Source organism: Myotis yumanensis, unplaced genomic scaffold (assembly GCF_028538775.1).
Source record: "Myotis yumanensis isolate MYYU_CA2020_CCGP unplaced genomic scaffold, mMyoYum1.0.hap1 SCAF_13, whole genome shotgun sequence".
Lineage (NCBI taxonomy): Eukaryota > Metazoa > Chordata > Mammalia > Chiroptera > Vespertilionidae > Myotis > Myotis yumanensis.
In genome coordinates, this window is record NW_027223764.1 from 59,442,232 (window position 1) to 59,457,276 (window position 15,045).

Below are 15,045 nucleotides of genomic sequence, written 5' to 3' on the forward strand. Positions count from 1 at the left end.
GCTCTTCTGGAGGCAGCCCGGTGGGCGCCGCTGGGGCTGCCTGGCCAGCCTCTATGGCGTGAGTTTGCTCACCTGTAAGGAGGCTTGCTGTGAAGGGGGCCCGTGTGAGCATGAGGGTAGCACAGAAGGTGCGGTGTGACTGCGCTTGCTCCCCTCCTCCTCTGGTCTCGAGCTCCCGGCAGGGAGGACGTCTGCCCCGGGAGGAGGAGCAGGGGTGTCGGCTCTGCCAGCCAGGGTCCCATCGCCCCCCTGGCATTGATCGTGGTCCCCATCCTCCTCGAAGTCCCAGAGCAGCCCCGGCATTTCTGGGGCCTTCTGGTGGCTGGTGAAGGGTGGCCCCACAGCTCCGCCCTCGCTGGGCGGGCCTCGGCAGGGACGGGCATGTGACGGGTCAGCAGGGATGATGTACTTTGGAAGGGAAGTTCAAACTATGCTTCAGGATAATACCCTGCCTCCCCTCGCCGCCCCCCTGAATCCCATTTGTAATTTGGCCCAAGAGGTTCTGGCGGGTGTTAAGGAGCCTGTGATGCAGGGGCTGGCAGTCCTGTGAGCTGCAGATCCTGCCTGAGCCCTGTAGATGTGGGTGGGTGTTGGCTTTCGGCAGGCGTGTTGTGAAGGCAGGGCTGCAGGGGCCACTGAGGCCCTTGCCCACCGTGTTTGCTCCCTGAATGGCCTGGCGGCCTGGTTGGGGCGTCCGTCCGGGCTGGGACGGATCTTTGCCACGGTCTTGCTTCCAATGACCAGAATGAGGCAGCGAACCTCTGCTTACCAGGCAGCATGCACACCGTGGGGGTCAGCTCGGCCCAGGTGAGCGTGTCCAGTCCCTCAGACTTTGAGCAGCCTCCGTTCTCCTTCCCGGCCTGGGGGTGGTTCTGACCATCTGCATGTGGTTAAGGCAGATGAAATGCGGGTGCGAGTGTGACAGTGAGCGGATTGTGTGTGAATGTGTGTGCGCGTGCAGGTGTGCCTGAGTGTGCAGTGTGGGTGTGGCTATGTGAGCTCGTGAGCAGCATCGTGCTAGTAGATGCTTAACAACCGGCTCTCCAAGAAAACAGGAAACCCCGATTTGCTGATTCTGGGTATAAATGCTCCCGAGACGGCTGGTGTGAGCGCCGTGGACGACACACCACTGTGTGGTATTTCAGACATAGCAGGCATTAACAGCCTCATGAGCACAGGTCATGGTAAAATGAAGCAAAATAATTAAGAAGTGATGAGCTTTGAGTATTTATCAATTTTGTTTGTAATGTAATTTGTTTAATTGTAAATGTATATAACTTATAGTGGCTGTATTTACTAACTGGCTCACAAATTTTCTGAAAATTTAACAATAGGCACTAACGAGGTGGATCAAGCTGGCTCTGGAACACCACTATGTGAGCACGTGTGTGACTGAGTGTGAGTATGTGTGCAAGTGACTGTGTATGTGTGAGCACGTGTGTGCATGAAGGTGTGAGTGAACATGAGTGTGTGAAGGTAGGCAAGCATGTACGTTGTGAGCATGAGAGTGCCTTGTGTGAGTGTGAGCACGTGTGTGTGAATGTGCCCGGCAAGGTGCGGGCTGGGAGGCGATCCTGCACACCCAGCGTGGGCCGGGGCTGAGTGGCTGTCTCCCAGGGTGAGTCCCATCCCCGCCCCTCCTGTTTTCTGTCCTTTGTCCTTGGTTTCCCACCCACCAACCCTGGCAGGCATAACCTGGGGCCGACATCCCATGCTCCTTCCTGCTTTCATGCCCACGGCCAAAGGCCCTCCTCTCTACCCCAGTCTCTTGCCTGCGTTAGCTCCACTGGGTCCTGCCCTGGCCCTGGCCTTGGCTTCTGGTTGCCTCCAGACTTTTTCCCTCCGAGTCTCACCCCTCTTACAGAATTGCCAAGGGTCTATTTGAAAACGAAACCCTTTCTTCCAGCCCAGGGTGTGTCTGCACTGTCCTCTGTGGTCTGCCCTGCGTTGGACTCCAGCCTCATCTGCACCACATCCCCGGGACCCCTTCTCCCTACTGCTTCAGAGGGCCCTGGCAATGCTGCCAGCCAGCCTGACTGCCCCCTGACCCCAGCTCCGCCTGATGCCAGCTCAGAGGACTCCTTTTGCCAGGCACTGCCCACTTGCCTCGGGGGCTGGCACAGACAGTTGTTCCCAGGACAGTGTTCACGTCTCTCTCCTCTCCTGTGAGGTCTTCACGGGCGGCCATCCACCCCGTCTGGTACCCATCTGGCACAGGTTGGTATGAGGCCTGTGCATGGTGCCCAGGCTTGGCCAGGACTGGGTTCTTCTGCAGAGGTGACATTCGGAGGCCCCAGGAAGGGGCGGTGGCATTCTGGGCCCTTGCCATGCTTCACTCCTGGATCTGGCTGGCATTGCCTTTTCAAAGGCAGGTTCCAGAGGAAACAAATTAAAGCCAAGTAAATATCAGAGAGTAATTATGTAAATTAAATACATAAGTAAAAGACCATCTGTCAGGAGGTCAGCGGAGAGCTGTGGAGACAGAGGCTGTTGCCAGGGCTGGCGAGGAGCCGGAGGGTGGGGGCGGGGAGGTGTGGTGGCACTGGAGAGGGGGCACCAGGGAGGAGCCCACTGGTGTCAGGCCCACTGGTGCCCACGGGGTCACTCAGGCTCACACGGGGCTCCTGGCTGCCTCCAGGGCACAGACTGACTTTGCTGCTCCTCGGTCCTTCTGCCTCCCACTTGACTTGGAGTGGGCAGGCAGGGTGAGGTGGGCGTGGCTGGGGCCACAGGCTACCCTGATGCCTTCCTTCTGTCCTGATGCTTTCTGGCCAGTCTCAGGAATGACCCCAGGGCCATTTTCCTCAGGCCCCCGAGGGTTCCTGCCCCCAGGGCCGACTGGCCAGATCCCCCAGGGGGGCTGCTGGTCCCAGGGGCCTTGGATCCTGAGGTCTGTGTGTCTTGGAGTACTCCTCCCTGTTGTCTACCCAGAAAAGGCCAGTTTGTCCTGCAGGTCCCAGCTCCTGAGCTGAGCTTTCTGAGGGCCCTGGAGCCCTTTCTTCCCAGGGCAGGGCGGAGCAGCCACACCTTCCCGTGCCCCTTGCTCCTGGCACGCCTCGAGTGCCGCCTGCAGGTCTGTCTGCGTTGGGCTCCTCTTTCTAACCCTCCACATGATGTGGCCCAGCGTGGGCATCGGACATGTGCTTGGAGAAAGCTAAGTGAATGAGGCGTTCGTGGGGCCACGCCATGTCCTGTCCCCGAGCAGGTGAGCAAGGAGTAGGGTCAGCAGATGGCCAGGTGTGCTCCGGGCAGGTCTCAGGCGTGGAGCCAGCCCAGCGGAGGCTGCTGGTCCCAGGAGGTGGGCTCCTCCTCAGGGGTAGTTTATGGAATTAACGAAGGCTCTGCATTTCACTTGTAATGTCGGTTATTCATACTGATTGCAAATTAGCAGCTGGTAAAGGCACACACACATTCTCATCTTGTTGCTGTTCTTAAAAGCTAGACTGGGCCCTGGACCAGCGTGCTGCACGGTTGGGCTCTGTGCACAGGGCCTGGGCTCCGGCTGCGGCGGGAAGAGGCCTGGCAGCCACCTGAGTCAGGCCTGAGGCAGCACTGAAGGCAGAGGCTCTGCCAGTAGCTGGGTGTGGGGTTGAGTCCCAGCTCGGCTCTGAGCCCAGGACTCACCTGTGAAATGGGCATAATGTGCAATTCCCTACGACTGGGGGCTGACCTGCCTCTCCTCGGGCCTCCCGAGCCTCTGGCTGATTGACAGATGTGGGTAAAGAGCTCTGGCTCAGGCATCAGAATTCGAGCCCCAGGTCTGCCTCTGACTGGCTGGGTGCCTCCAGGCCATACACCAGGGTGTCCTGGGGATGAAATGAGGCCATATATGCAGCAGGTTAGCATAGTGCATGCACAAAGCCAGACTCTATAAGCAAGTGCTGTTGGGACGATTCCATCAACCTGACCACCTGTGACATCAGTCCTGCCCTGCCACGGAGGGAGGCCATTTGTCTGTGACTTTAGCAAAAGGCAAAGCCATCAGCTTGGGAGCCCCTTACAAATTCAAGCACGGCTGTTTGGGGCAGACACGGGAAATCACTTCCAGATTTGCTTCGGAATCCTACTGAAATTAGAAGTCCAGGAAAAGATCCTGAACTTTCCTATTTTAAAAACAATTTTAAAAATTTATTTTAGAGAGGAAGGAAGGGGACAAACACTTACATACACACAGAGAAACATAGATGTGATGGATCGGTTGCCTCCCACAGGCACCCTGACCAGGGATTGAACCGGAAACCTTGGTGTGTGCCCTGACAAGGAATTGAACCTGTGACGTTCCGCACTGGACAACGTTCCAATCAACTGAGCCACATGGGTCGGGGATATCCTGAACTTTCCTTTTTTAAAATTAAATCTTTATTGTTCAGATTATTACAGTTGTTCCTCTTTTTCCCCTCCATAGCTCCCCTCCACCCAGTTCCCACCTCACCCTCTGCCCTTACCCCCCACCCCCCCACCCACTGTCCTCATCCATAGGTGCACGATTTTTGTCCAGTCTCTTCCCGCACCCCCCACACCCCTTTCTCCCTGAGAATTGTCAGTCCACTCCCTTTCTATGCCCCTGATTCTATTATATTCACCAGTTTATTCTGTTCATCAGATTTTTTATTCACTTGATTTTTAGATTCACTTGTTGATAGATGTGTATTTGTTGTTCATAATTTGTATCTTTACCTTTTTCTTCTTCCTCTTCTTAAAGGATACCTTTCAGCATTTCATATAATACTGGTTTGGTGGTGATGAACTCCTTTAGCTTTTCCTTATCTGTGAAGCTCTTTATCTGACCTTCAATTCTGAATGATAGCTTTGCTGGGTAAAGTAATCTTGGTTGTAGGTTCTTGGTATTCATCACTTTGAATATTTCTTGCTACTCCCTTCTGGCCTGCATAGTTTCTGTTGAGAAATCAGCTGACAGTTGTATGGGTACTCCCTTATAGGTAACTAACTGTCTTTCTCTTGCTGCTTTTAAGATCCTCTCTTTGTCTTTTGCTCTTGGCATTTTAATTATGATGTGTCTTGGTGTGGTCCTCTTTGGATTCCTTTTGTTTGGGGTTCTCTGCACTTCCTGGACCTGTAAGTCTATTTCTTTCATCAGGTAGGGGAAGTTTTCTGTCATTATTTCTTCAAATAGGTTTTCAATATCTTGCCCTCTCTCTTCTTCTGGCACCCCCATAATTCGGATGTTGGTATGCTTGAAGTTGTCCCAGAGGCTCCTTACACTATCTTCATATTTTTGGATTCTTTTTTCTTTTTGCTTTTCCGGTTGGGTGTTTTTTGCTTCTTCGTATTTCAAATCTTTGACTTGATTCTTGTGATCCTCTAATCTGCTGTTGGATCTCTGTATATTATTCTTTATTTCAGTCAGTGTATGCTTAATTTCTAGTTGGTCCTTTCTCATATCTTCGAGGGTCTCACTAGATTTATCGAAGGTCTCACTAAATTTATCGGCCGTTTCTAGAAAATTCTTGAAAAACCTTATAACCGTGGTTTTGAACTCTATATCCAGTAGTTTGCTTTCCTTCATTTCTGTCATTTATGACCTGTTTCTTTGTCTCTGCATTTTGGCTGCTTCCCTGTGTTGATTAGAGTGGCTTTCTGTGCTAGGTGTCTTATAGGGCCCAGTGGCTCAGCCTCCCCAATTACCTGAGGTGGACACTCTTTTTGCACCTCTTTGTGGGCTTTGTGCACAGTCTTGTTGTAGTTATGCCTTGATTGCTGTTGGTATCACTGAGAGGAATTGACCTCCAGGCCAATTGTCTGTGAGAATCAGCTGTGTCTACAGTGGGAGAACTTCTGTGCTGGAGACACCCTTATGGGGCAAGACTTGCTTCAGTGGGGCTTTGGTGCTCACTGAGTCTGCCCCCTGAGTGTGTCCCTTATGGATCTGTGGAGTTGTAATCTGGATGGTCCCACTCTGACCACTGGGTACACTGGCTCTTGGATCTCTAAGGAGGTGCTCATTTAGCCTCTGCCTGAGGCTACCCAGCAGGAGCTACAGAGAGATCTGCAGATTCTTCTTCCTTGTTTGGGGTTTGGAGGTGCCCAGATGAGGCCCAGCTGTGAAGCAGTGCAAGCTGCTTTGGGGCCTTGGGCCTTCCTTTGGATGTTCTGGGTCTCTCTGACCCAGCTGCAGTTTGTTAGGTAATTTTTAATCCTGAACTTTCTTAAAGCATGACTGATTATTCCTCCTGCCTGCTGTGTGGTGTCAATGGAGAGACTCAACCTCGCTGGCTTCAGTTTTCCTATCTGTGAAATGGGATGGTTACTCTTTCCTCACAGGCTGTGGAGAAGCAGAAAAAAATGAGGCATCTAAGGACCCAGTAGCGCAAGGGGAGTTCTGGCTCTGGGTCTGCCTTCCAGGCCCAGAACCCGAGGCATGAGCGGCCTGTCTGGGTTGGACGCCAGTCCCCTGAAGGCCAGTCCAGCAGGTCTTGCTCCCTGTTGGCCCAGGAAAGAAGACTGTGGAGAATGGCCATTCTGAATTCGCATCCTGAAAAGATGGCACAATAGCTCCAGGACTTTGCAAACCAACCCTATAATCTTGGCAGAAGAACTGCCAAAATCAATATAAAAAACCTCGGAAGTGAAAGGTGACAGCAGCATCCAACTTTATTTGTGAAAATTCTGAGTCTTTGGCATATTGCAGATTCTCTAAGGAAGCAATCTCACACATCGACGGAAGGGAATTGCACACCCAAGGGACTGTAATGCAGTGGGAATAAGGGGCCTGCCAGATTAACAGGAGGCAGCCCGGGCTTTGCAACATGAGACAGTAGCAGGTCAGCACGCAGAATTTATCCAAATACTGGAGCCCAACTTGGAACAGAAGCTGGTGAAGAATTATTTTATGAGCCTATTTTCATCATAACATGTGTAAAATGCAAATTTTGATCATTATGTAAATTAGTTACTTGGTGTAATTTACTTAATTCAAAGCACTTAATGCAGCGTGGTATGTTTTTTCCAGAGTGCCAGAATAGACGTTTAAATTGTTTTTAATCTAGATCTTACAGCCTGATTATTTAAAGTGTTTGTTTTTTAAGTGGAAAGGAACTGAACTTGGGGAGAAATGAGCAGTGTGATCAGCTGACGCCCTCCGTCGCCAGGGCCTCAGGCTCCCCCGTGGACCCTATGTTTGAAATGACGAGTGTGTGCGTACCCTGAGTACAGATGCGATCGCGGACGGCCCATTCTCCTCTCCGGAGCCTGCCCTTGGCTGGCATTCTGGCCAGACCTGGAGCACGTTGGAACCTGTGTGGGCCCCTGTCATGGGCAGAAATTTGTTTTCTTTCCCAGAGGGTTTTCACGGCAGACCTTCCCCTTCAGCCACTTCACAGTTTTGGGATTTCCATGATCTCAGAGGGAGAGCGGCATCTGATTGTCAGGATGGCACCTCCCTTCTTGACGAGCCTCTAGAGCAAGCGAGCTGCCTGTTCCTGTGGGACCCTTTGGGGATGTTCCCAGAGCTGTCGAGAGGGCTGGTGGGGACTGACAGCTGCTGAACATTGCCTTGTGCTGTCCCTTCTGAAGGATTGAGCGCCCCAATGAGGAAGGGGGCTAGGTCTGTTCTGCAGAGGGAGGAATGGCTCAGAGAGGGGGCCACCCAAGTCACCTGCTAGTGAAGGGGGGTTCAAACTCAGGCCATATTCTGTGCCTATTCTGTGTCCTGGGGGAGTGTGGCCAGTGGGCTGCTGTGTGCTCCTCCCTGACTGCACCCAGCTCACCAAGGGAGAGGGTGATTCTCTGCTCAGGTGTGGCGGCCAGCAGATCAGGAGGCAGCTGCCACTGGAAAGGTAGTTTGTTACCCACTGTTCCCAGGAGGAGGGCGCACACCAGATGGTGGGCGGCACCAGGGTTGGTCCAGAGGGAGAGAGAGAATGGGAACTGTGGGCCAGAAAGAGTCCGTGTGGTTCCTGCAGGAAAGACTGGGTGAGGCAGGTAGGCAGGCTCCTTCGAATAGCTCCAGTGGGCTCAGGGCACAGGGGTCCCAGCTCGTCTGGTACCTGGCTCTGGGCTGACTCAGTAGGTGGACAGGGCCCATGTGAGAGCTGGTGGAGGAGAGTGGGAAGTGGGCTCCGTGTGGCTGAGGTGCATATGAGAGGGGTGCTCTGGGTGCACTGTTTCCACTGGGAGCTGGCCAACCAGAGGGGCAGCCCCTCGGGGCCCGCAGAGCCCAGAGCAAAGCATCGGGAATCGGAAATAAAAGCACACTTAATACAGGAGGCAGGACTTTTATGGGGGGGGGTAGGGTGCCCCTCTGGAGGACTGCCAGGGCCGGGTCTGCCATGACTGGTGTCTGGACAGCTGAATCGTGACCAGGCGAGGGGAGGCCTCCCTCCCAGACGAGACCCTCAGCAAGAAGGCGAAGAGCAGTGGCACTGCCCCGAGGGAGGGGGACAGCACGAGGCTTTCTGGTCACCTGGAGCCAGCCCCTGCCTGGGCCCAGGGGACACTTGCTTTTGATTGGAACCAGCAGTGGGTCTTGGCAATCTCTTTGCCTCCTCGCACACGCAGCCTCCAGCACAGCCCTCTCTGCAGCTGTTCCTGCCTTGGTGGGCGGGGGCGGCACCGAGGAGGGAGGAGCCTGGCAATGAGCTGGAGGCTGGGCATGAGCTGGTGGGGGCTGACAGCCGCTGAACATGGCCAAACCTCTGAGAGGAAATTCAAAGCATATATTTGAGGGGTAGATAGGAAGTTTCAAAAAAGTCCATAGGATCAAGTTGTGTCTCAGATTTTAGAAAATTTGCCAACAATCCCCAAACATCTGTAACTGAACTCTGTCTGGGAGGGAGGCGGCCGCCTGCACGCATACATGCACGCGTTACAGATTAGCACCTTCTTCGAAAGCCTCTCAGTTGGACCTTTCTCGGAAATTTAAAGTAGCGGAGGAAGCAGTTGGAAATGGTTTCAGTTTTCAGAAAGAAGGTGTTTAAAATACCCAGCGACTATCTGATATTTTCCAGAAGTCATAGAAAAGCCACAGGTGTAATCTTACTGAAAAAACTTGTGCCCCGTTTCAGCTCCTCGCGGTGGGGCTCAGACTCCATCAGATCTGGGGCCACCGTGGAGGTGCTGAAGTCGCTCTCGCTCGGGCTGGTTCTTACTTTGCTTCATTTGATTCCACAAACTTCTCCTGTCTCTGACTCTACTGTCCTCTGAGCCTGGGGTGGACGGGGAGTGGGAGGGACCGAGTTCCTGCTGCCCAGGCCCCGCGGGCTGAACTGCAGGGAGGTGTGAGCTCTGGCTCCGGGTCTGAGCTGCTCTTGAGGAGAGGCATGGTTTCATCTGCGTCTTGAGGGAGAAGGAGGGTCCTGAAAAGTTCAAGTTGGAAGCATCCAGGTGGAGAGTGTGTGTGTGTATGGTAGTATGTGCGTGTGAACGGACATATGGTAGTATGTGTGTATGTATGATTGGTAATGTGTGTGTATATGGTAGTGTGCATGTGCATTTACATATGGTAGTGTGTGTGTATGTACATTTCGTAGTATGTTTGTATGGTAGTGTCTTTGTGTACATATAGTAGTGTGTGTGTGGTAGTGTGTGTGTGTACATTTGGTAGTGTGTTTGTATGGTAGTGTGTTTGTGTACATATAGTAGTGTGTGTGTGTGGTAGTGTGTGTATGTACATTTGGTAGTATGTGTGTATGTATGATTGGTAATGTGTGTGTATATATGGCAGTGTGCATGTGCATGTACATATGGTAGTGTCTGTGGTGTGTGGTGTGTGTTTGTGTGCACATGCGTGTGCATGGGGGCTGTCAGGGAAGGGCGCAGAGTTTCTTTTCTGCAGTTCTGGAGCATGGCTTCTGGGGGAGGGGGTGGCAGTAGGTGGTGGCAGAAAAAGCTGTTGGGATCAAGTCCTCTCCCATTTCAGGCTGAGATGTAGGGCTATTTGTCTACAATAAGGAAGTCTCTAGAAGGCTTTTCTTTGTTCGTGATTGATGCTTTTGGGATATTAATTTCTTGGCAACTTTGAAATGAATGTATGTTTTTCATGGGAGGTTTTAGAGGAGGCTCTGCATGAGCAGATATGAACCTGGGAACCATTGAGGGGTGCACGGGAGGCCTGCAGGAGGCCACTGGAGAGAGCGGGGAGGAGCAGCAATGCCCGAATCTCCACCTGGGGAGGCATCGTGGAGAGGCAGGTGCTCAGGGAAGTCTAGGAGGAGAAGGTGAGAGCCTCAGCCAGCCTAGGCGTCCGTTGCCCTCTCTGAGCTCAGAGGGAGGATTGGGCTCGGCTGGGAGTGTGGCCAGCCGTGCAGGAGGAGGGTGCAAGGACAGGGCACAGGCTGGGTGCTCTGGAGGCCCATGAAAGACAGAGAGAGGGGCCTTCCCCCCACCCCCAGGGTGCACAGGCCCAGCATTGGGAAGCTGGCCTGGGGAGGGAGCGGGGACAGGGCAGAGGAAGCCCAGGGCTCGGTGCTTGGGGCCTGTGTCCTCTCCTCCACCTCTCCAGGCTTCCTCCCTTCCTCCCACGGCAGCTCCAGTTGGTGTGGCCCCCTCCTGCCCGATCCCCTCACAGTAGCGCCTCCTCCCCCGCATTTTCCTCAGCCCCACATCCCTTTCCCTCAGAGCTCTGAGCGCCCTTGGAAGTGATCTACTGAGCACGTGTTCACTTGTTCTGTCTCTTCCCCAGCCCCTGAGATGTGAGCTCCGTGAGGCAGGGACACTGCAGGTCGGTCATGCTGTGTCCTGGCCCCGAGGAGAGGCCGCATGCGAGAGCTCCCAGGGTGCCAGCGACGCGAAGGAGCAAATGCGCCTCCCAGCATGGCCCGTCGGGTTGGGTATCGCAAAGACCCTGCTGACAGGGTCCCTGGAGAGCCCAGAGGGTGGGCCAGGGAAACAGGCCTCCCCCAGGGTTGTCCCATCAGATTCCTCTGGGAAAGGACTTGCCCGAGTTCCTGGAGCTGCCGCCTCTCCGGGGAAGGATGCCTTGCCTGTTCTGGGCGGCCGATGCCCTTTCACGGTCCTGCCCTTTCTGAGATGGGTGGCCGTGAGGCTGGCGTGGTCCCAGCAGCTTCCTCCCAGGGCACGTGGGTCCGGCGGGGCTGCACCGCATGGACCGGGCAGCCAGTCTGCACAGAAGGGGGCTCGGGCCAACGTCCAGAACTCGTGGGGCCACGGGAGCTGTTGAGGTGCCTGCCCTGCCGCCACGGAGCAGCCTCAGCTTGTCCCTAATGGACCTTCACGGGGTTCTCCCTTTCTGAGACACCTGGCTTCCTCGGGGGGCTGGGGTGGGGCACTGCACACAGAGTCTTGCAAGGAGAAAGGGGTTTTGGTGGAGACAGTTTCTGGGCCCCAGGATGGGGAATGGCAGGGCCTGACTGCTGTCTGCCCCCAGCCGGCCCCAAGTTGCAGCGAGGAAGGGCTGCAGGGGCTGAGTGGACTCAGCACCGAAGGGGGCGTGGCAGGGGCTGGTCCCTGGGGCGGCCTCGCCTGCATCACGGTTGGCAGGTGTGAAGACAGGGTCTCCCTCATGGCTCCGTCGGGGCTGCCTGAAAAGAAGGGAGAAGAGCAGCAGCGGTTTTCAGTGTGTGATGTCCCCGTGTGTTCTGTGGGCCCTGAGACACTTGTCAGCCCCCACACCCCAGCGCCTCCTGCTCCCCGAGGAAATGAACCTTCCTTTGGGTTGAGGTTGTCCAGGCGGGGGAAGGGGGAGAGGAGGGGACTAGGAACTTGCCCCCCAGCCTGAGAGGACTGGCCCTGGCATGGCGGTCCCTGGAGCCAGGGCACACACAGAGCCGTGGCTGAGCCCCCTGCACACGGGCACCTTCGCAGCCACTGCCCGTCTCCGCCACTGTCAAGACTGGCAGTGGCCTCGGCAGGCCCTGGGAGGAGTGAGGGCCTGTCCCGGTGGCTGTCACCGCCTGCTCACTGCGCTCAGACTGGTCAGACTCAGGCCATGGGCTGCGGACCGCTGGTGTCCAGGCAAAGAAGCGCCAGGGCCTGGCTTGGGCTGGCTCCTCAGCCCCGTGCGCAGGGCATGGGAAACCCACAGTGCATCGGCGCCCGGCCTGTCCGCCAGGTATTGCTCAGGAAGAAACCCCCAGCGTCGTGGCTGATGTGCAGAGCTCACCGGCCCTTCCGCTTTGGACTCCCTTGTGCATCTGAACTGGGCTGGTGGCTGTGGGCCGACCTCCTTCCCGACGTGCGCCCACCCTCGCAGGCAGCCAGCTGCTCGAGTGGCAGCAGCAGCGTCCAGGGCAGGGGCAGGACGCGTAGACATGCATTCGCACCTCTGCTCATGCCAAGTGAGAACTTCCCAGGTGCCAATGCAGCTGATCTCCTATTTGGAAACATCATGGACACCAAGCAGAGCCGTGCACTAGAACTTTGTCTGAGGATCGTACCAGTGCTGTCCCGTATGGCAGCCACCAGCCAGATGTGGCTCTTCAGCACTTGAAATGTGGCTCGTGTGGCTGAGGAGTGTGGGATTTTACTTACTTTCAATGAACCTAAGTTTGCATTGCAATGGCCCATGTGGCTGGTGGCTGCCGTGCTGGCAGCCATACGAGGGCACAGCCGCCACGGCACCGTGCAGAGCTGCTGCGTGTGGCACAGGAGCTGGGGTGGGTGTGCACGTGTGTCGTGCTGAGGTGCTCTCGCTTACACTCAGGCGTGAGCTGTGCTGTGCTCAGGAGCGGGAGGCGCAGGGCAGACACCAGCCCTGAGCTTGTCTAGCCGAGCCCCTCTCCGGGGGCCCCTGCTCCCTGCGCCACTCCTGGAGCTGCCCTGCCAGGCCCTCTGGTGGGACTGCCTGGCCTCTCGGGAGCCCAGGGGGTTGGCAGCCTTGGCCTGTCGGAAGCGCCAGGCACCTGCGGTCTTCCTCGGCTGCCTTCTTCCCTGGGCTTCGGTGCAGAGGCCGGCCCTGCCACCTGGCACCTCCTTTCTGTCTGAGTCAGTGGGCAGAGCAACAATGAGGTCGCTGGGTGTTGCCAGGCGAGCAGTGCTGGGTGCCTGTGCCCAGGGGCCAGCTGCCTATGGACGAAGCTGGTTGAGGTCACGGCACCCTGGAACCAGGTGCCACTGGCTTTACTATTAGTCATGTGTTTGTTGCTCTAGGTGGGCTCTTGTTTGGGTGCTGCCGTGCCCTCCCCACGGGTCACAGGAGTTTGGCTCTCTGGGCCTCGCAGGTGGCACCTTCCAGAGTGTGGGCATCAGAGGAGCAAAATGCGGCACAAGTGGGTGGGCGATTTGCCCAAGTTCACAAAAGGACCTGGGTTCTAAGTGCGGAGTCCATGGCAGGCGCTCAGACCTGTTCCCAGGGCTTCCCTGGGTGGGGATGGGGCCTGCACACTGACCCAGGGCCCAGCACCCGAGTCAGCACTGCAGGGCACTACCCTCCATGCCTGTGTGTGCCTCTCCAGACTGCCCTCCAGGACTGCTCTCCCATGTCCAGCTGGTGAGGAGGGCAGCCCAGGGCCCGCTCCCTACAGTGCCTGGCGCTGGTGGAGCTCTGGAAGTTGGTGGAATGAGCATGGCGTGAACGTTTGGGAGAGAAACTGGTTGGGGTAGAAATCAGGTCGAATTTGAACTGTTTGCTTTAGGTTTGACTCTTGGGCTGGCATGTGCCCTGGCAGCCCCTGGGCAGGTCCTGCGCCAGGCGGTGCGGCTGTGAGACGGGGCAGGCCGAGTGTCCTTCAGAGGGAGAGGCTCAGGCGGGGCCTCCCTCTGGGAGCTGGAGTGCAGATCTGGGCCAGGTGAGGGAACATCCCAGGCTTACGTGGCTTATGGGTTGAAACTTCGGGTTGCAAGTGACAGAAATCCAGCTGAACTTGGCTTTAGCTCATGCAGCTGAAAAACCCCAGAGAGACAGCCTTCAGACACAGCTGGGCCTGAGGCTGAAATGGCACCTTCAGGACCACGTCCCACTGGGCCCTGCCTGCCTCTGTGGGCGCCGTTGGGGCAGCCCCTTGGGGAAGCCAGCTGGCCCAGGCGGGGCTGCTGCTGAGCGAAGACTGGGTGCCAGGAGGGCTCTGGCCCTGACCGGAGGAGGCTTCTCCTGCTTCCCTCGCCCTGGGTTCCCACCCCGCCCTCCTGGAGCTGCAGGGCAAGAGATGCCTTGGGCCGGCTGCTCACCCTGTTGGACGTGGGAGAAGGTCAGCTGGCTGGAGAGAGAGTGGAGGAGTGTCAGGAAAGTCAGGTCCTGGGAACAAGACAGGGTCCGAGCTCAGGGCTGGGGTGTAGGGTGTAGGCTGTTCAGTCACAGGCTAGGGCAGGGACCCAGGCCTTCAGTCAGGGCAGCCAGTGGCCTCCATCACCGCTGAGGGCCCAGCAGCCTCAGCACAGGGAGAGGAGGGCGTGGAGGGAGCCAGGCAGGGCCGGGCCCACAGCACATGTCGCCAGGAGGCCAGGACTGCCATTGGGTGGAAGCAGTCGGGAGGGAGCGGGAGCTCGTCGAAAAGGACTCTTTCTGCCACAGGACCTGCTGGATGGCGCCCGGCCTCCCGTGGTGCAGGACCCTGGCCCGTGCTGGTGAGGGGTTGGGACTAAATCCGTGCCCTCCAGCTTTTCTTCGGTGGGCAGGGGGGTAGACGGAGCCCTCACTTCTGGCGGCCTCCATGGGGAAGATAGACCTTCCACTGTCCCTTTCCGCTTACGGATGGCTCTCCCCTCTTCTCCCACTGCCCAGATATCCGTGGTCTCCAAAGCTTTCTGGACCAGGCCTCGCGGCTGGGCCTCGATGTCTCTTTACAAAAGGTGGACAAGAACATCAGCCACGTGTTCACCAGCCTCTTCACCACCATGAAGACGGAGGAGCTGAATCGCTACCGAGACACGCTGCGCCGCGCCATCCTGCTGCTCAGCCCGCAGGGGGCCCACTCCTTCATCAACGAGGTAGGTGGGGGCTGTGGCCGCAGGAGTGGCTGCTCACGTGGCTCACGTGGGCTGCAGGGGTCGTCTGCTTGTCGTGCGTGGCGGAAGCGCATGGGGTCACAGCACACGGCAGGGAGGGGAGACCGGCACAGCGTGGCTCCTGCCTGGTCCCCAACAGGTGGCTCAAGGCCTCCCCAGCTGCTGGGAGGCTGGGCAGCCAGTGGG

The 15,045-nt window shown here is 56.6% G+C and overlaps 1 protein-coding gene across 2 annotated transcripts in view; it reads left to right on the forward strand.

Moving 5' to 3' along the window:
• Positions 1-15,045, forward strand: part of GRID1 (glutamate ionotropic receptor delta type subunit 1) — a 629,487-nt gene that overhangs the window by 218,523 nt on the left and 395,919 nt on the right. For both annotated transcript variants that reach the window (XM_070433218.1, XM_070433219.1), the window contains exon 4: positions 14,636-14,841. In XM_070433218.1, the coding sequence (XP_070289319.1) occupies positions 14,636-14,841 (206 nt within the window). The remainder of the gene's footprint in view (positions 1-14,635; positions 14,842-15,045) is intronic.